The sequence below is a fragment of the Coregonus lavaretus genome (assembly GCF_964263955.1).
Source record: "Coregonus lavaretus genome assembly, contig: HAP1_SCAFFOLD_190, whole genome shotgun sequence".
Classification (NCBI taxonomy): Eukaryota; Metazoa; Chordata; class Actinopteri; order Salmoniformes; family Salmonidae; genus Coregonus; species Coregonus lavaretus.
Genome location: NW_028164603.1, coordinates 287033 through 307500, shown reverse-complemented (window position 1 = coordinate 307500; position 20468 = coordinate 287033). Strand labels below are relative to the sequence as shown.

At 42.1% G+C, this 20468-nt stretch overlaps 1 protein-coding gene across 1 annotated transcript in view; it reads left to right on the top strand.

Moving 5' to 3' along the window:
- LOC311116864 (patched domain-containing protein 1-like) overlaps positions 1–20468 on the top strand; it is a gene marked incomplete at both ends in the record, with an annotated part of 78283 nt that overhangs the window by 786 nt on the left and 57029 nt on the right. The window contains 2 exons of the mRNA XM_084191893.1: positions 136–237; positions 13447–13561. Coding sequence (XP_084048019.1) covers positions 136–237; positions 13447–13561 — 217 coding nt within the window. The remainder of the gene's footprint in view (positions 1–135; positions 238–13446; positions 13562–20468) is intronic.

Sequence of the window (20468 nt, the reverse complement as noted above, 5' to 3'; positions counted from 1 at the left end):
TCCTCCATGATGACATGTTGATTGGTGCAGGCCTGAAGCAGACTCCTCCATGATGACATGTTGCACAAAGTTATTCTGCTATTGTGTGTGTGTGTGTGTGTGTGTGTGTGTGTGTGTGTGTTGGGGGGGTTTCAGTCGGTACAGAGTGGAAGGTAACGTGGAGGCCCTGCTGGTTCCTAAACACAGTCTGGCGAAGATAGAAGGAAACCTGGTGGACTCACTGTTTCCTGTCAACAGGTCTGTTATCTACTATTACTGTCTAATCGCTCTGTTTCTACTATGATCTACATATTATCTACATATTATCATCTGTTATCTACTATTATTTACATATCGTCTACTACTATCAACATATTATCTACATATTATTTACTATTGTTTACATATTATATACTATTATCTACAGTGCCTTGCAAAAGTATTCATCCCACATGGCGTTTTTCCTATTTTGTTGCATTACAACCTGTATTTTAAATTGATTTTTATTTGGATTTCATGTAATGGACATAAACAAAATAGTCCAAATTGGTGAAATGAAAATAATAACTTATTTCAAAGAATTCTAAAAAACAAATAACGGAAAAGTGCTCGTGCAGAATGTATTCACCCCCTTTGCTATGAAGCCCCTAAATAAGATCTGGTGCAACCAATTACCTTCAGAAGTCACATAATTAGTTAAATAAAGTCCACCTGTGTGCAATCTAAGTGTCACATGATCTCAGTATATATACACCTGTTCTGAAAGGCCCCAGAGTCTGCAACACCACTAAGCAAGGGGCACCACCAAGCAAGCGGCACCATGAAGACCAAGGAGCTCTCCAAACAGGTCAGGGACAAAGTTGTGGAGAAGTACAGATCAGGGTTGGGTTATAAAAAAATATCCGAAACTTTGAACATCCCATTAAATCCATTATTTAAAAAATGAAAAGAATATGGCACCACAACAAACCTGCCAAGAGAGGGCCGCCCACCAAAACTCACGGACCAGGCAAGGAGGGCATTAATCAGAGAGGCAACAAAGAGACCAAAGATAACCCTGAAGGAGCTGCAAAGCGCCACAGCGGAGATTGGAGTATCTGTCCATAGGACCACTTTAAGCCGTACACTCCACAGAGCTGGGCTTTACGGAAGAGTGGCCAGAAAAAAGCCATTGCTTAAAGAAAATAATAAGCAAACAGGTTTGGTGTTCGCCAAAAGGCATGTGGGAGACTCCCCAAACATATGGAAGAAGGTACTCTGGTCAGATTAGACTCAAATTGAGCATTTTGGCCATCAAGGAAAATTATATATCTGGTGCAAACCCAACACCTCTCATCACCCCGAGAACACCATCCCCACAGTGAAGCATGGTGGTGGCAGCATCATGCTGTGGGGATGTTTTTCATCGGCAGGGACTGGGAAACTGGTCAGAATTGAAGGAATGATGGGATGGCGCTATATACAGGGAAATTCTTGAGGGAAACCTGTTTCAGTCTTCCAGAGATTTGAGACTGGGACGGAGGTTCACCTTCCAGCAGGACAATGACCCTAAGCATACTGCTAAAGCAACACTCGAGTGGTTTAAGGGGAAACATTTAAGTGTCTTGGAATGGCCTAGTCAAAGCCCAGACCTCAATCCAATTGAGAATATGTGGTACACCAGTGGAACCCATCCAACTTGAAGGAGCTGGAGCAGTTTTGCCTTGAAGAATGGGCAAAAATCCCAGTGGCTAGATGTGCCAAGCTTATAGAGACATACCCCAAGAGACTTGCAGCTGTAACTGCTGCAAAAGCTGGCTCTACAAAGTAGAGGGGGGGGGGGGGGGGCATGTTGTGTAAATCAAATTATACAAACCCCCCCAAAAATCTATTTTAACTCCAGGTTGTAAGGCAACAAAATAGGAAAAATGCCAAGGGAGGTGAATACTTTCGCAAGCCACTGTATATATTATCTGCTATGATCTACTATGCTCTACTATTGTCTACATATTATCCACATATTATCTACATATTATCTACTATTATCTACATATCTACTATTATCAACATATTATCTACATATTATCTACTATTATCTACATATCTACTATTATCAACATATTATCTACATATTATCTACTATTATCTACATATCTACTATTATCTACATATTATCTACTATTATCAACATATTATCTACATATTATCTACTATTATCTACATATCTACTATTATCTACATATCTACTATTATATACATATTATCTACTATTATCAACATATTATCTACATATTATCTACATATTATCTACATATTATCTACATATTATCTACTATTATCTACATATCTACTATAATCTACATATCTACTATTATCAACATATTATCTACATATTATCTACTATTATCTACATATCTACTATTATCTACATATCTACTATTATCAACATATTATCTACATATTATCTACTATTTACATATCTACTATTATCTACATATTATCTATTATTATCAACATATTATCAACATATTATCTACATATTATCTACTATTATCTACATATCTACTATAATCTACATATCTACTATTATCAACATATTATCTACATATTATCTACTATTATCTACATATCTACTATAATCTACATATCTACTATTATTAACATATTATCTACATATTATCTACTATTAACAACATATTATCAACATATTATCAACATATTATCTACATATTATCTACTATTATCTACATATCTACTATAATCTACATATCTACTATTATCAACATATTATCTACATATTATCTACTATTATCTACATATCTACTATTATCTACATATTATCTATTATTATCTACATATTATCTACTATTATCTACATATATCTACATATTATCTACATATTATCTGCTATTATCTACATATTATCTACATAATATCTACTATTATCTACATATTATCTGCTATTATCTACATATTATCTACATATTATCTTCTATCTACATATTATCTACATATTATCTACTTATTATCTACATACTGTATTATCTAATACTATCTACATATTATCTGCTATTATCTACATATTATCTACTATTATCTACATATTATTTACATATAATCTATTATTATCTACATATTATCTACTATTATCTACTTATTATCTATTATTATCTACATATTATCGATTATTATCTACATATTATCTACTATTATCTACATATTATCGATTATTATCTACATATTATCTATTATTATCTACATATTATCGATTATTATCTACATATTATCTACTATTATCTACATATTATCTACATACTGTATTATCTACATATTATCTACATACTGTATTATCTACTTATTATCTACATACTGTATTATCTACATATTATCTACATATGATCTACTATTATCTACATATTATTTATATATAATCTACTATTATCTAATACTATCTACATATTATCTACATATTATCTACCTATTATCTACATATTATCTATTATTATCTACTATTATCTAGATATTATCTAGATATTATCTAGATATTATCTACTATTATCAAATCATGTCACTTGTGATGAATACAACAGGTGAAATGCTTAATTACAAGCGCTTAACCAACAATGCAGTTCAAGAAAGAGTTCAGAAAATATTTAATAAATAAACTAAAGTTAAAAAATAAATTAAAAAATAACACAAATAAATAACAATTACAAGGCTATATACAGGGGGTACCGGTACCGAGTCAATGTGTGGGGATACAGGTTAGTCGAGGTAATTTGTACATGTAGGTAGGGGTAAAGTGACTATGCATAGATAATAAACAGCAAGTAGCAGCAGTGTAAAAAACAAAGGGTCAATGTAAATAGTCAGGGTGGCCATTTGATTAATTGTTCAGCAGCCTTATGGCTTGGGGGTAGAAGCTTTTAAGGAGCCTTTTGGTTCTAGTCTTGGCTCTCCGGTACCGCTTGCCGTGCGGTAGCAGAGAGAGCAGTCTATGACTTGGGTGGCTGGAGTCTTTGGCAATTTTTTGGGCCTTCCTCTGACACTGCCTAGTATATAGGTCCTGGATGGCAGGACGCTTGGTACCAGTGATGTACTGGGCCATATGCAATATCCTCTGTAGCGCCTTACGGTCAGATGCCGAGCAGTTGCCATACCAGGCGGTGATGCAACCAGTCAGGATGCTCTCGATGGTGCAACTGTATAACTTTTTGAGGATCTGGGGACCCATGCCAAATCATTTCAGTCTTCTGAGGGGTAATAGGCTTTGTCGTGCCCTCTTCACAACTGTCTTGGTGTGTTTGGACCATGATAGTTAGTTGGTGATGTGGACACCAAGGAACTTGAAACCCTCGACCCGCTCTACTACAGCCCCGTCGATGTTAATGGGGGCCTGTTCGGCCCACCTTTTCCTGTAGTCCACGAACAGCTCCTTTGTCTTGCTCACATTTAGGGAGAGGTTGTTGTCCTGGCACCACACTCCCAGGTCTCTGACCTCCTCCCTATAGGCTGTCTCATCGTTGTCGGTGATCAGGCCTACCACTGTTGTGTCGTCAGCAAACTTAACAATTGTGTTGGAGTCGTGTTTGGCCATGCAGTCGTGGGTGAACAGAGAGTACAGGAGGGGACTGAGCACGCACCCCTGAGGGGCCCCCGTGTTGAGGATCAGCGTGGCAGATATGTTGTTGCCTACCCTTACCACCTGGGGGCGGCCCGTCAGGAAGTCCAGGATCCAGTTGCAGAGAGAGGTGTTTAGTCCCAGGGTCCTTAGCTTAGTGATGAGCTTTGTGGGCACTATGGTGTTGAACGCTGAGCTGTAGTCAATGAACAGCATTATCACATAGGTGTTCATTTTGTCCAGGTGGGAGAGGGCAGTGTGGAGTGCGATTGAGATTGCGTCATCTGTTGATCTGTTAGGGCGGTATGCAAATTAGAGTGGGTCTAGGGTTTCCGGGATGATGGTGTTGATGTGTGGAGTGCGATTGAGATTGCGTCATCTGTGGATCTGTTGGGGCGGTATGCGAGTTGGAGTGGGTCTAGGGTTTCTGGGATAATGCTGTTGATGTGAGCCATGACCAGCCTTTCAAACCACTTCATGGCTACAGATGTAAGTCCTAAGGGTCGGTAGTCATTTAGGCAGGTTATCTTAGTGTTCATGGGCACAGGGACTATGGTGGTCTGCTTGAAACATGTAGGTATTATGACTCGGTCAGGGAGAGGTTGAAAATGTCAGTGAAGACGCTTGCCAGTTGGTCTGCGCATGCTTTGAGTACACGTCCTGGTAATCCGTCTGGCTCCGCGGCGTTGGGAATGTTGACCTGTTTAAAGGTCTTGCTCACATCGAATACCGAGAGCGTGATCACACAGTCATCTGGAACAGCTGATGCTCTCATGCATGCTTCAGTGTTGCTTGCCTCGAAGCGATTATAAAAGGCTTTTAGCTCGTCTGGTAGGCTAGCGTCACTGGGCAGCTCGCGGCTGGGTTTCCCTTTGTAGTCCGTAATAGTTTGCAAGCCCTGCCACATCCGACAAGCATCAGAGCCGGTGTAGTAGGATTCAATCTTAGTCCTGTATGGACGCTTTGCCTGTTCGATGGTTCGTTTGAGGGTGTAGCGGGATTTCTTATAAGCGTCTGGATTAGTGTCCCGCTCCTTGAAAGCGTCAGCTCTACCCTTTAGCTCGGTGCGGATGTTGCCTGTAATCCATGGCTTCTGGTTGGGATATGTACGTACGGTCACTGTAGGGATGACGTCGTCGATGCATTTATTGATGAAGCCGGTGACTGAGGTGGTATACTCCTCAATGCCATTGGATGAATCCCAGAACATATTCCAGTCTGTGCCAGCAAAACAGTCCTGTAGCGTAGCATCCGCGTCATCTGACCACTTCTGTATTGACCGAGTCACTGGTACTTCCTGTTTTAGTTTTCGCTTGTAAGCAGGAATCAGGAGGATAGAATTATGGTCAGATTTGCAAAATGGAGGGCGAGGGAGTGCTTTGTATGCGTCTCTGTGTGTGGAGAAAAGGTGGTCTATAATTTTTTTTCCTCTGGTTGCACATGTGACATGCTGGTAGAAATTAGGTAAAATTGATTTAAGTTTGCCTGCATTAAAGTCCCCAGCCACTAGGAGCGCCGCTTCTGGATGAGCATTTTCTTGTTTGCTTATGGCCTTATACAGCTCGTTGAGTGCGGTCTTAGTGCCAGCATCGGTTTGTGGTGGTAAATAGACAGCTACGAATAATATAGATGAAAACTCTCTTGGTAGATAGTGGGTCTACAGCTTATTACAAGGTACTCTACCTCAGGCGAGCAATACCTCGAGACTTCTTTAACATTAGACATTGCGCACCAGCTGTTATTGACAAATAGACACACACCCACACCCCTCGTCTTACCAGACGTAGCTGTTCTGTCCTGCCGATGCACAGAAAACCCAGCCAGCTCTATATTATCTGTGTCGTCGTTCAGCCACGACTCAGTGAAACATAAGATATTACAGAAAAGTTATTAGTCCAGTTCGAGGTGAGTAATCGCTGTTCTGATGTCCAGAAGCTCTTTTCGGTCATAAGAGACGGTAGCAGCAACATTATGTACAAAATAAGTTACAAAATAAGTTACAAACAAAGCTAAATTATTTACTATTATCTACATATTATTTACTATTACAGTGCATTCGGAAAGTATTCAGACCCCTTGACTTTTTCCACATTTTGTTATGTTACATCCTTATTCTAAAATTGATTAAATATATATTTTTCCTCATCAATGTACACACAATACCCCAAGCAAAAACAGTTTTTTTTGAAGTTTTTGGAAATGTATAAAAAAAAAAAAATGGAAATATGACATTTACATAAGTATTCAGACCCTTTACTCCGTACTTTGTTGAAGCGAATTTGGCAGCAATTACAGCCTCGACTCTTCTTGGGAATGACGTTACAAGCTTGGCACACCTGTATTTGGGGAGTTTCTCCCATTATTCTCTGCAGATCCTCTCAAGCTCTGTCAGGTTGGATGGGGAGTGTCGCTGCACAGCGATTTTCAGGTCTCTCCAGAGATGTTAAATCAGGTTCAAGTCCGGGCTCTGGCTGGGCCGCTCAAGGACATTCAGAGACTTGTCCTGAAGCCACTCCTGTGTTGTCTTGGCTGTGTGCTTAGGGTTGTTGTCATGTGGGAAGGTAAACCTTCGCCCCAGTCTGAGGTCCTGGGCGCTCTGGAGCAGGTTTTCATCAAGGATCTCTCTGTACTTTGCATGGTTCATCTTTCCCTCGATCCTGACTAGTCTCCCAGTCCCTACCGCTGAAAAACATCCCCACAGCATGATGCTGCCACCTCCATGCTTCACTGTAGGGATGGTGCCAGGTTTCCTCCAGACGTGACACTTGGCATTCAAGTCAAAGCGTTCAATCTTGGTTTCATCAGACCAGAGAATCTTGTTTATCATGGTCTGAGAGGGTTGTCATGTGGCTTTTACTGAGGAGTGGCTTCCGTCTGGCCTCTCTACCAAAAAGGCAGGATTGGTGGAGTGCTGTCCTTCTGGAAGGTTCTCCCATCTCCACAGAGGAACTCTGGAGCTCTGTCAGAGTGACAATCTGGTTCTTGGTCACCTCCCTGACCAAGGCCCTTCTCCCCCGATTGCTCAGTTTGGTCGGGTGGCAACCTGTGAGACCTTATATAGACAGGTGTGTTCCTTTCCAAATAATCAATTGAATTTACCACAGGTGGACTCCAATCAAGTTGTAGAAACATCTCAAGGATGACAAATGGAAACAGGATGCACCTGGGCTCAATTTCGAGTGTCATAGCAAAGGGTCTGAATACTGATGTAAATAAGATTTCTAAAAACCTGTTTTCACTTTGTCATTATGGGGTATTGTGTATAGTTTGGAGGAATACATTGTATTTAATCCATTTTAGAATAATGCTGTAACGTAAACAAAATGTGGGAAAAAGTAAAGGGGTTTGAATACTTTCCGAATGCACTGTAAGATTAGTAGATAATATATTGATAATAGTAGATGATACAGTATATAGATAATACGTACATACTGTATTACCTACTATTACCTACTATTATCTACTATTACCTACTATTATCTACTATTACCTACTATTACCTACTATTACCTACTATTATCTACTATTATCTACTATTATCTACTATTACCTACTATTACCTACTATTATCTACTATTAGTGGCGGCAGGTAGCTTAGTGGGTAAGAGCGTTGTGCCAGTAACCGAAAGGTCGCTGGTTCTAATCCCCGAGCCGACTAGGTGACAAATCTGTCGATGTGCCCTTGAGCAAGGCACTTAACCCTAATTGCTCCTGTAAGTCGCTCTGGATAAGAGCGTCTGCTAAATGACTAAAAATAAATAAAAATAAATAAATAATTACCTACTATTATCTACTATTACCTACTATTATCTACTATTATCTACTATTACCTACTATTACCTACTATTACCTACTATTATCTACTATTACCTACTATTACCTACTATTACCTACATATTATCTACTATTACCTACTATTACCTACTATTACCTACTATTATCTACTATTACCTACTATTATCTACTATTACATACTATTATCTACTATTACCTACTATTACCTACTATTATCTACTATTACCTACTATTATCTACTATTACCTACATATTATCTACTATTACCTACATATTATCTACTATTACCTACTATTACCTACTATTACCTACTATTACCTACATATTACCTACTATTACCTACTATTACCTACTATTACCTACTATTACCTACTATTACCTACATATTACCTACTATAACCTACTATTACCTACTATTACCTACATATTATCTACTATTACCTACTATTACCTACTATTACCTACTATTACCTACTATTACCTTCATATTATCTACTATTACCTACTATTACCTAATATTATCTACTATTACCTACTATTACCTACTATTACCTACTATTACCTACATATTATCTACTATTACCTACTATTACCCACTATTACCTACTATTACCTACTATTACCTACATATTATATACTATTACCTACTATTACCTACTATTATCTACTATTATCTACTATTACCTACTATTACCTACTATTACCTACTATTACCTACTATTATCTACTATTACCTACTATTACCTACTATTACCCACTATTACCTACTATTACCTACTATTACCTACATATTATATACTATTACCTACTATTACCTACTATTATCTACTATTATCTACTATTACCTACTATTATCTACTATTACCTACTATTACCTACTATTACCTACTATTACCTACTATTATCTACTGTTATATACTATTACCTACTATTACCTACTATTATCTACTATTATCTACTATTACCTACTATTACCTACTATTATCTACTATTACCTACTATTACCTACTATTACCTACTATTACCTACTATTATCTACTATTACCTACTATTACCTACTATTACCTACTATTATCTACTATTACCTACTATTACCTACTATTATCTACTATTACCTACATATTATCTACTATTACCTACATATTATCTACTATTACCTACTATTACCTACTATTATCTACTATTACCTACTATTACCTACATATTATCTACTATTACCTACTATTACCTACTATTACCTACTATTATCTACATATGATCTACATGTGATCTGCATATGATGTACTGTTATCTACATATTATCTACTATTGTCAACATATTATCTACTATTACCTACTATTACCTACTATTATCTACTATTACCTACTATTACCTACATATTATCTACTATTACCTCCTATTACCTACTATTACCTACTATTATCTACATATGATCTACATGTGATCTGCATATGATGTACTGTTATCTACATATTATCTACTATTGTCAACATATTATCTACTATTACCTACATATTATCAACTACTGTCTACATTTTATCTACATATTATCTACTGTTACAGTTGAAGTCGTAAGTTTACATACATACGTTCTGTCTCCTAGAGATTAACGTACTTTGATGCGAAAAGTGCATATCAATCCCAGAACAACAGCAAAGGACCTTGTGAAGATGCTGGAGGAAACAGGTACAAAAGTATCTATATCCACAGTAAAATTAGTCCTATATCGACATAACCTGAAAGGCCGCTCAGCAAGGAAGAAGCCACTGCTCCAAAACCGCCATAAAAAAGCCAGACTACAGTTTGCAACTGCACATGGGGACAAAGATCGTACTTTTTGGCCATAATGACCATCGTTATGTTTGGGGAGAAAAGGGGGCTGCTTGCAAGCCGAAGAACACCATCCCAACCGTGAAGCACGGGGGTGGCAGCATCATGCTGTGGGGGTGCTTTGCTGCAGGAGGGACTGGTGCACTTCACAAAATAGATGGCATCATGAAGAAGGAAAATGATGTGGATATATTGAAGCAACATCTCAAGACATCAGTCAGGAAGTTAAAGCTTGGTCGCAAATGGGTCTTCCAAATGGACAATGACCCCAAGCATACTTCCAAAGTTGTGGCAAAATGGCTTAAGGACAACAAAGTCAAGGTATTGGAGTGGCCATCACAAAGGCCTGACCTCAATCCTATAGAACATTTGTGGGCAGAACTGAAAAATGTGTGTGCGAGCAAGGAGGCCCACAAACCTGACTCAGTTACACCAGCTCTGTCAGGAGGAATGGGCCAAAATTCACCCAATTTATTGTGGGAAGCTTGTGGAAGGCTACACGAAACGTTTGACTCAAGTTAAACAATTTAAAGGCAATGCTACCAAATACTAATTGAGTGTATGTAAATGTCTGACCCACTGGGAATGTGATGAAAGAAATAAAAGCTGAAGTAAATAATTCTCTCTACTATTATTCTGACATTTCACATTCTTAAAATAAAGTGGTGATCCTAACTGACCTAAGACAGGGGATTTTTACTAGGATTAAATGTCAGGAATTGTGAAAAACTGAGTATAAATGTATTTGGCTAAGGTGTATGTAAACTTCAGACTTCAACTGTATCTACATATTATCTACATATTTTCTACTATTATCTACTATGATCTACATATTATCAAGACCAGACGGAGAGCACACATTACAACGGTTTTAAGGTCTCTTCACTGGCTGCCTGTGAGTTTTAGAATTCATTTTAAGATTCTTCTATTGGTTTTTTAATCAATCCATGATTATGCACCCCAATACATGTCAGACATGCTTTTAAGTTATGTACCCAGTAGGTCCCTCAGGTCCTCTGGCACTGGCCTTTTAACTATCCCAAAGCCAGGACCAAAAGGCATGGAGAGGCAGCCTTGAGTTACTATGCCCCCAGCCTCTGGAATAGCCTGCCAGAGATCCTGAGGGGGGCCGAAACCTATTAAAAGAGATCTTAAAACATATTTTTAGCTTTGCTTTTCCTTGTGCTGTTCCTTGTGCTTTTCCTTGTGCTGTTCCTTGTATCTGTTCCTTGTGCTGTTCCTTGTATCTGTTCCTTGTGCTTTTCCTTGTGCTTTTCCTTGTGCTGTTCCTTGTGCTTTTCCTTGTGCTTTTCCTTGTGCTTTTCCTTGTGCTGTTCCTTGTGCTGTTCCTTGTGCTTTTCCTTGTGCTGTTCCTTGTGCTGTTCCTTGTGCTTTTCCTTGTGCTTTTCCTTGTGCTGTTCCTTGTGCTGTTCATTGTATCTGTTCCTTGTGCTGTTCCTTGTGCTTTTCCTTGTGCTGTTCCTTGTGCTTTTCCTTGTGCTGTTCCTTGTGCTGTTCCTTGTGCTTTTCCTTGTGCTTTTCCTTGTGCTGTTCCTTGTGCTGTTCCTTGTGCTGTTCCTTGTGCTTTTCCTTGTGCTGTTCCTTGTGCTGTTCCTTGTGCTTTTCCTTGTGCTTTTCCTTGTGCTTTTCCTTGTGCTGTTCCTTGTGCTGTTCCTTGTGCTTTTCCTTGTGCTGTTCCTTGTGCTTTTCCTTGTGCTTTTCCTTGTGCTTTTCCTTGTGCTGTTCCTTGTGCTGTTCCTTGTGCTTTTCCTTGTGCTTTTCCTTGTGCTTTTCCTTGTGCTGTTCCTTGTGCTGTTCCTTGTGCTGTTCCTTGTGCTTTTCCTTGTGCTGTTCCTTGTGCTGTTCCTTGTGCTGTTCCTTGTGCTGTTCCTTGTGCTGTTCCTTGTGCTTTTCCTTGTGCTGTTCCTTGTGCTGTTCCTTGTGCTTTTCCTTGTGCTTTTCCTTGTGCTTTTCCTTGTGCTGTTCCTTGTGCTGTTCCTTGTGCTTTTCCTTGTGCTGTTCCTTGTGCTGTTCCTTGTGCTTTTCCTTGTGCTGTTCCTTGTGCTTTTCCTTGTGCTGTTCCTTGTGCTGTTCCTTGTGCTTTTCCTTGTGCTTTTTAGTCATTCAGTTCTTATTGTTATTATTTTGCTTTTTTAATCCTGTTTGTTGTGTGTAAATATTGAAGTTTTTATTTTCAATGTTTTTTTATTAGTTTTTCCCTGTGAAGCACATAGCGTTGAATTCCATGTCTGAAATGTGCCGTACTAAAAAGCTTGATTTAACCGTGCCATTCCAAACAAAAATCCAAAACACAGCGGAATAGAAAGTGGACAGTACCATATGGGAGGAGACCTGTGGGAGGAGACCTATGGGAGGAGACCTATGGGAGGAGACCTATGGGAGGAGACCTGTGGGAGGAGACCTGTGGGAGGAGACCTATGGGAGGAGACCTGTGGGAGGAGACCTATGGGAGGAGACCTGTGGGAGGAGACCTGTGGGAGGAGACCTGTGGGAGGAGACCTATGGGAGGAGACCTATGGGAGGAGACCTATGGGAGGAGACCTGTGGGAGGAGACCTGTAGGAGGAGACCTATGGGAGGAGACCTATTGGGAGGAGACCTATGGGAGGAGACCTGTGGGAGGAGACCTATGGGAGGAGACCTATGGGAGGAGACCTGTGGGAGGAGACCTATGGGAGGAGACCTATGGGAGGAGGCCTATGGGAGGAGTACTATGGGAGGAGACCTGTGGGAGGAGACCTATGGGAGGAGACCTATGGGAGTAGACCTATGGGAGGAGACCTATGGGAGGAGACCTGTGGGAGGAGACCTATGGGAGGAGACCTATGGGAGGAGACCTGTGGGAGGAGACCTGTGGGAGGAGACCTATGGGAGGAGACCTATGGGAGGAGACCTATGGGAGGAGACCTGTGGGAGGAGACCTGTGGGAGGAGACCTATGGGAGGAGACCTATGGGAGGAGTACTATGGGAGGAGACCTGTGGGAGGAGACCTATGGGAGGAGACCTATGGGAGGAGACCTGTTTTTGCTTTGTCATTATGGGGTATTGTGTGTAGACTGATGAGGGGAAAAAACTATTTAATCAATTTTAGAATAAGCCTGTAACATAATAAAGGGTGGAAGAAGTCAAGGGGTCTGAATACTTTCCGAATGCACTGTAGTATATCTAATAATAATGGTGGACTGAAAGGTCTGTTTCTTTGTGTGTTTGTTACCAACAGATCTAAACACACCCTGTACTCTGACCTGCAGACTCCAGGTCGTTATGGCCGTGTTATAGTGACATCTAGGAGAGGCAACATCCTGGACCCTTCACACACAGACCTAGTACTCAAGGTAACGCTGTGTGTGCGCGCATGCGTGTGTTGTTCAGAGAATGATATAGCGGCCTAGTTTATGTTCGCTAAACACACTCTGCTCTCAGTGTAAAAACCACACAGACACAGGGCCAGCCAGATGAGCAGCAGTCAGTCAGTCAGCCAGGCCAGGAGGGGTATATAGTCTGAACCAGTCAGTCAGCCAGGCCAGGAGGTATATATGGTCTGAACCAGTCAGTCAGCCAGGCCAGGAGGTATATATAGTGTGAACCAGTCAGTCAGCCAGGCCAGGAGGTATATATAGTCTGAACCAGTCAGTCAGCCAGGCCAGGAGGTATATATAGTCTGAACCAGTCAGTCAGCCAGGCAAGGAGGGTATATAGTCTGAACCAGTCAGTCAGCCAGGCCAGGAGGGTATATATAGTCTGAACCAGTCAGTCAGCCAGGCCAGGAGGTATATATAGTCTGAACCAGTCAGTCAGCCAGGCCAGGAGGGATATATAGTCTGAACCAGTCAGTCAGCCAGTCAGCCAGGCCAGGAGGGATATATAGTCTGAACCAGTCAGTCAGCCAGGCCAGGAGGTATATATAGTCTGAACCAGTCAGTCAGCCAGTCAGCCAGGCCAGGAGGGATATATAGTCTGAACCAGTCAGTCAGCCAGGCCAGGAGGTATTTATAGTCTGAACCAGTCAGTCAGCCAGGCCAGGAGGGATATATAGTCTGAACCAGTCAGTCAGCCAGGCCAGGAGGTATATATAGTCTGAACCAGTCAGTCAGCCAGGCCAGGAGGTATATATAGTCTGAACCAGTCAGTCAGCCAGGCCAGGAGGTATATATAGTCTGAACCAGTCAGTCAGCCAGGCCAGGAGGGTATATATAGTCTGAACCAGTCAGTCAGCCAGTCAGCCAGGCCAGGAGGTATATATAGTCTGAACCAGTCAGTCAGCCAGGCCAGGAGGGATATATAGTCTGAACCAGTCAGTCAGCCAGGCCAGGAGGTATATATAGTCTGAACCAGTCAGTCAGCCAGGCCAGGAGGTATATATAGTCTGAACCAGTCAGTCAGCCAGGCCAGGAGGTATATATAGTCTGAACCAGTCAGTCAGCCAGGCCAGGAGGTATATATAGTCTGAACCAGTCAGTCAGCCAGGCCAGGAGGGTATATATAGTCTGAACCAGTCAGTCAGCCAGGCCAACAGGTATATATAGTCTGAACCAGTCAGTCAGCCAGGCCAACAGGTATATATAGTCTGAACCAGTCAGTCAGCCAGGCCAGGAGGTATATATAGTCTGAACCAGTCAGTCAGCCAGGCCAGGAGGTATATATAGTCTGAACCAGTCAGTCAGCCAGGCCAGGAGGTATATATAGTCTGAACCAGTCAGTCAGCCAGGCCAGGAGGTATATATAGTCTGAACCAGTCAGTCAGCCAGGCCAGGAGGTATATATAGTCTGAACCAGTCAGTCAGCCAGGCCAGGAGGGTATATATAGTCTGAACCAGTCAGTCAGCCAGGCCAGGAGGTATATATAGTCTGAACCAGTCAGTCAGCCAGGCCAGGAGGGTATATATAGTCTGAACCAGTCAGTCAGCCAGGCCAGGAGGTATATATAGTCTGAACCAGTCAGTCAGCCAGGCCAGGAGGTATATATAGTCTGAACCAGTCAGTCAGCCAGGCCAACAGGTATATATAGTCTGAACCAGTCAGTCAGCCAGGCCAGGAGGTATATATAGTCTGAACCAGTCAGTCAGCCAGGCCAGGAGGTATATATAGTCTGAACCAGTCAGTCAGCCAGGCCAGGAGGTATATATAGTCTGAACCAGTCAGTCAGCCAGGCCAGGAGGTATATATAGTCTGAACCAGTCAGTCAGCCAGGCCAACAGGTATATATAGTCTGAACCAGTCAGTCAGCCAGGCCAGGGGGGATATATAGTCTGAACCAGTCAGTCAGCCAGGCCAGGAGGTATATATAGTCTGAACCAGTCAGTCAGCCAGGCCAGGAGGGTATATAGTCTGAACCAGTCAGTCAGCCAGTCAGCCAGGCCAGGAGGTATATATAGTCTGAACCAGTCAGTCAGCCAGGCCAGGAGGTATATATAGTCTGAACCAGTCAGTCAGCCAGGCCAGGAGGTATATATAGTCTGAACCAGTCAGTCAGCCAGGCCAGGAGGTATATATAGTCTGAACCAGTCAGTCAGCCAGTCAGCCAGGCCAGGAGGTATATATAGTCTGAACCAGTCAGTCAGCCAGGCCAGGAGGTATATATAGTCTGAACCAGTCAGTCAGCCAGGCCAGGAGGTATATATAGTCTGAACCAGTCAGTCAGCCAGGCCAGGAGGGATATATAGTCTGAACCAGTCAGTCAGCCAGGCCAGTAGGTATATATAGTCTGAACCAGTCAGTCAGCCAGGCCAGGAGGTATATATAGTCTGAACCAGTCAGTCAGCCAGGCCAGGAGGTATATATAGTCTGAACCAGTCAGTCAGCCAGGCCAGGAGGTATATATAGTCTGAACCAGTCAGTCAGCCAGGCCAGGAGGTATATATAGTCTGAACCAGTCAGTCAGCCAGGCCAGGAGGTATATATAGTCTGAACCAGTCAGTCAGCCAGGCCAGGAAGTATGTGTAGTCTGAACCAGTCAGTCAGCCAGTCAGCCAGGCCAGGAGGTATATATAGTCTGAACCAGTCAGTCAGCCAGGCCAGGAGGTATATATAGTCTGAACCAGTCAGTCAGCCAGGCCAGGAGGTATATATAGTCTGAACCAGTCAGTCAGCCAGGCCAGGAGGTATATATAGTCTGAACCAGTCAGTCAGCCAGGCCAACAGGTATATATAGTCTGAACCAGTCAGTCAGCCAGGCCAGGAGGTATATATAGTCTGAACCAGTCAGTCAGCCAGGCCAGGAGGTATATATAGTCTGAACCAGTCAGTCAGTCAGTCAGCCAGGCCAGGAGGTATATATAGTCTGAACCAGTCAGTCAGCCAGGCCAGGAGGTATATATAGTCTGAACCAGTCAGTCAGTCAGCCAGGCCAACAGGTATATATAGTCTGAACCAGTCAGTCAGTCAGCCAGGCCAACAGGTATATATAGTCTGAACCAGTCAGTCAGCCAGGCCAGGAGGTATATATAGTCTGAACCAGTCAGTCAGTCAGCCAGGCCAACAGGTATATATAGTCTGAACCAGTCAGTCAGTCAGCCAGGCCAACAGGTATATATAGTCTGAACCAGTCAGTCAGCCAGGCCAACAGGTATATATAGTCTGAACCAGTCAGTCAGCCAGGCCAACAGGTATATATAGTCTGAACCAGTCAGTCAGCCAGGCCAGGAAGTATATATAGTCTGAACCATTCAGTCAGTCAGCCAGGCCAGGAGGTATATACAGTGCCTTCAGAAAGTATTCAGACCTCTTGACTTTTTCCACATTTTGTTACGATACAGCCTTATTCTAAAATTGATTAAATTGTTTTTTTCCCTCATCAATCTACACAATACATCATAATGACAAAGCAGAAACCAGTTTTTAGACATTTTTGCAAAACAAAATAGAAAACATCTGAAATATAACATTTACATAAGTATTCGCTTTGGATAAAAGCGTCTGCTAAATGGCATATTATTATTATTATTATTATTCTGACTCTTTTCTCAGTACTTTGTTGAAGCAACTTTGGCAGCGATTACAGCCTCGAGTCTTCTTGGGTATGACGCTACAAGCTTGGCACACATGTCAAGTCCGGGCCCAGCTGGGCCACTAAAGGACATTCAGAGACTTGTCCTGAAGCCACTCCTGCGTTGTCTTGGCTGTGTGCTTGGGGTCGTTGTCCTGTTGGAAGGTGAACCTTCTCCCCAGTCTGAGGTCCTGAGAGCTCCGGAGCAGATTTTCATCAAGGTTCTCTCTGTACTTTGCTCCGTTCATCTTTGCCCCGATCCTGACTAGTCTCCCAGTCCCTGCCGCTGAAATATATCCCCATAGCATGATGCTGCTACCACCATGCTTCACCGTAGGGATGGTGCCAGGTTTCCTCCAGACGTGACGCTTGGCATTCAGGCCAAAGAGTTCAATCTTGGTTCAGATAATCTTGTTTCTCATGGTCTGAGAGTCTTTAGGTGCCTTTTGGCAAACTCCAAGTGGGCTGTCATGTGCCTTTTACTGAGGAGTGGCTTCCGTCTGGCCACTGTACCATAAAGGCCTGATTGGTGGAGTGCTGCAGAGATGGTTGTCCTTCTGGAAGGTTTTCCCATCTCCACAGAGAAACTCCAGAGCTCTGTCAGAGTGACCATCGGGTTCTTGGTCACCTCCCTGACCAAGGCCCTTCTCCCCCGATTGCTCAGTTTGTCCGGGTGGCCAGCTCTAGGAAGAGTCTTGGTGGTTCCAAACTTCTTCCATTTAAGAATGATGGAGGCCACTGTGTTCTTGGGGACCTTCAATGCTGCAGACATTTTTTGGTACCTTTCCCCAGATCTGTGCCTCGACACAATCCTGTCTCGGCGCTCTACGGACCATTCCTTCGACCGCATGGCTTGGTTTTTGCTCTGACATGCACTGTCAACTGTGGGACCTTATATAGACAGGTGTGTGCCTTTCCAAATCATGTCCAATCAATAGAATGTACCACAGGTGGACTCCAATCAAGTTGTAGAAACATCTCAAGGATGAGCAATGGAAACAGGGTGTACCTGAGCTCCATTTGGAGTCTCATAGTAAAGGGTGTGAATAGTTTTGTAAATAAGGTATTTATGTTTTTTTAGTTGTAATCCATTTTCAAAAGAAATAAAAAACCTGTTTTCGCTTCGTCATTATGGGGTATTGTGTGTAGATTGCTGAGACATTTAAACAATATATATTTTAGAATAAGGCTGTAATGTAACAAAATGTGGTAAAAGTCAAGCGGTCTGAATACTTTCCGAAAACACTGTATATTCTGAGCCAGTCAGCCAGCCTGGTCAGGGGATACACTATGTATTCAAAAGTATGTGGACACCCCGTCAAATTAGTGGATTCGGCAATTTCAACCACACCCGTTGCTGATAGGTGTATATAATCGAGCACACAGCCATGCAATCTCCATAGTCTAACATTAGCTGTAGAATGGCCTTACTGAAGAGCTCAGTGATTTTCAACGTGGCACCGTCATAGGATGTCACCTTTCCAACAAGTCAGTTCTTCACATTTCTGCCCTGCTAGAGCTGCCCTGGTAAACTGTAAGTGCTGTTATTGTGAAGTGGAAATGTCTAGGAGCAACAACGGCTCAACCGTGAAGTGGTAGGCCACACAAGCTCACAGAACGGGACCGCTGAAGTGCGTATCGCGTAAACATTGTCTGTCCTTGGTCGCAACACTCACTACTGAGTTCCAGACTCCCTCTGGAAGCAACGTCAGCACAATAACTGTTCATCGGGAGCTTCATGAAATGGGTTCCATGGCCGAGCAGCCGCACACAAGCCTAAGATCACCATGAACAATGCCAAGCGCCGGCTGGAGTGGTGTAAACTCGCCGCCATTGGACTCTGGAGCAGTGGAAACGCTTTCTCTGGAGTGATGAATCACGCTTCACCATCTGGCAGTCCGACGGTCTAATCTGGGTTTACTTTCTATGCCTGTGATATGTGGTTGTCCCATCTAGCTAACTTAAGATGAATGCACTAACTGTAAGTCGCTCTGGAGAAGAGCATCTGCTAAATGACCAACATGTAAAATGTAGTGTAGTGTGTACATATGGTCTGAACCAGCTGTGGAGAACATATACTGGTAAATAATGAACACCTTAATACTGATCTATTACTAATACAGTCAAAGTCAGGGATGTTTGATACTTTATCAGAAGTGTTTATAACAAATCAGGATGTCTGCTATTTGGAGCAGGGTTAAAGCAGGAAGTAGCATTGCAGTCCCAAGGAGCCGTTCCATCCAGTCAGTAACAACACATTGTTTTCAAATCTGATCAATGTTAGGGGTTAAGGCTCAGATGTTGAAGGTGACGTATGGGATGTAATGGGTAGTCTAGTCACCATACACACACACACGAGCACTGGTAGATGCAGCATTCCAAGGTGGGTGATAACTCCGCCCACACACTGTGAATTGCATCGCTGTTTCCTAGTAACTGTAACTACGTGCATGATCCCTGTTGTCTTCTTGCCATGGAAACAGAACAGAATGCTTCTTAATCTGTCGATACTTCTCCCAATACAGTGTTTGTACTGTATTATTGGACATACAGTACACAAACAGTATAATTATAGGAATGTAATTATATACATACTGGTACATATGGTAGTAGGTAGATTATAGAATAGGTGTATGCAGTGCATTCGGAAAGTATTCAGACCCCTTCCCTTTTTCCACATGTTGTTACGTTACAGCCTTATTCTAAAATGGATTAAATTATTATTTTTCCTCATCAATCTACACACAATACCCCATAATGACAAAGCGAAAACAGTTTGTTAGACATTTTTGCATATTTATAAAAAACCAACAACAGAAATACCTTATTTGCATAAGTATTCAGACTCGAAATTGAGCTCAGGTGCATCCTGATTCCATTGATCATCCTTGATGTTTCTACATCTTGATTGGAGTCCACCTGTGGTAAATTCAATTGATTGGACGTGATCTGGAAAGGCAGATGCCAGTCTATATAAGGTCCCACAGTTGACAGTGAATGTCAGAGCAACAACCAAGCCATGAGGTCGAAGGAATTGTCCGTAGAGCTCCGTGACAGGATTGTGTCAAGGCACAGATCTGGGGAAGGGTATCAAAAATTATGTACAGCATTGAAGGTCCCCAAGAACACAGTGGCCTTCATAATCCTTAAATGGAAAAAGTTTGGAACCACCAAGACCCTTGAGTGGCCCAGCCAGAGCCCGGACTTGAACCTGATCAAACATCTCTGGAGAGACCTGAAAATAGCTTTGCAGCAAC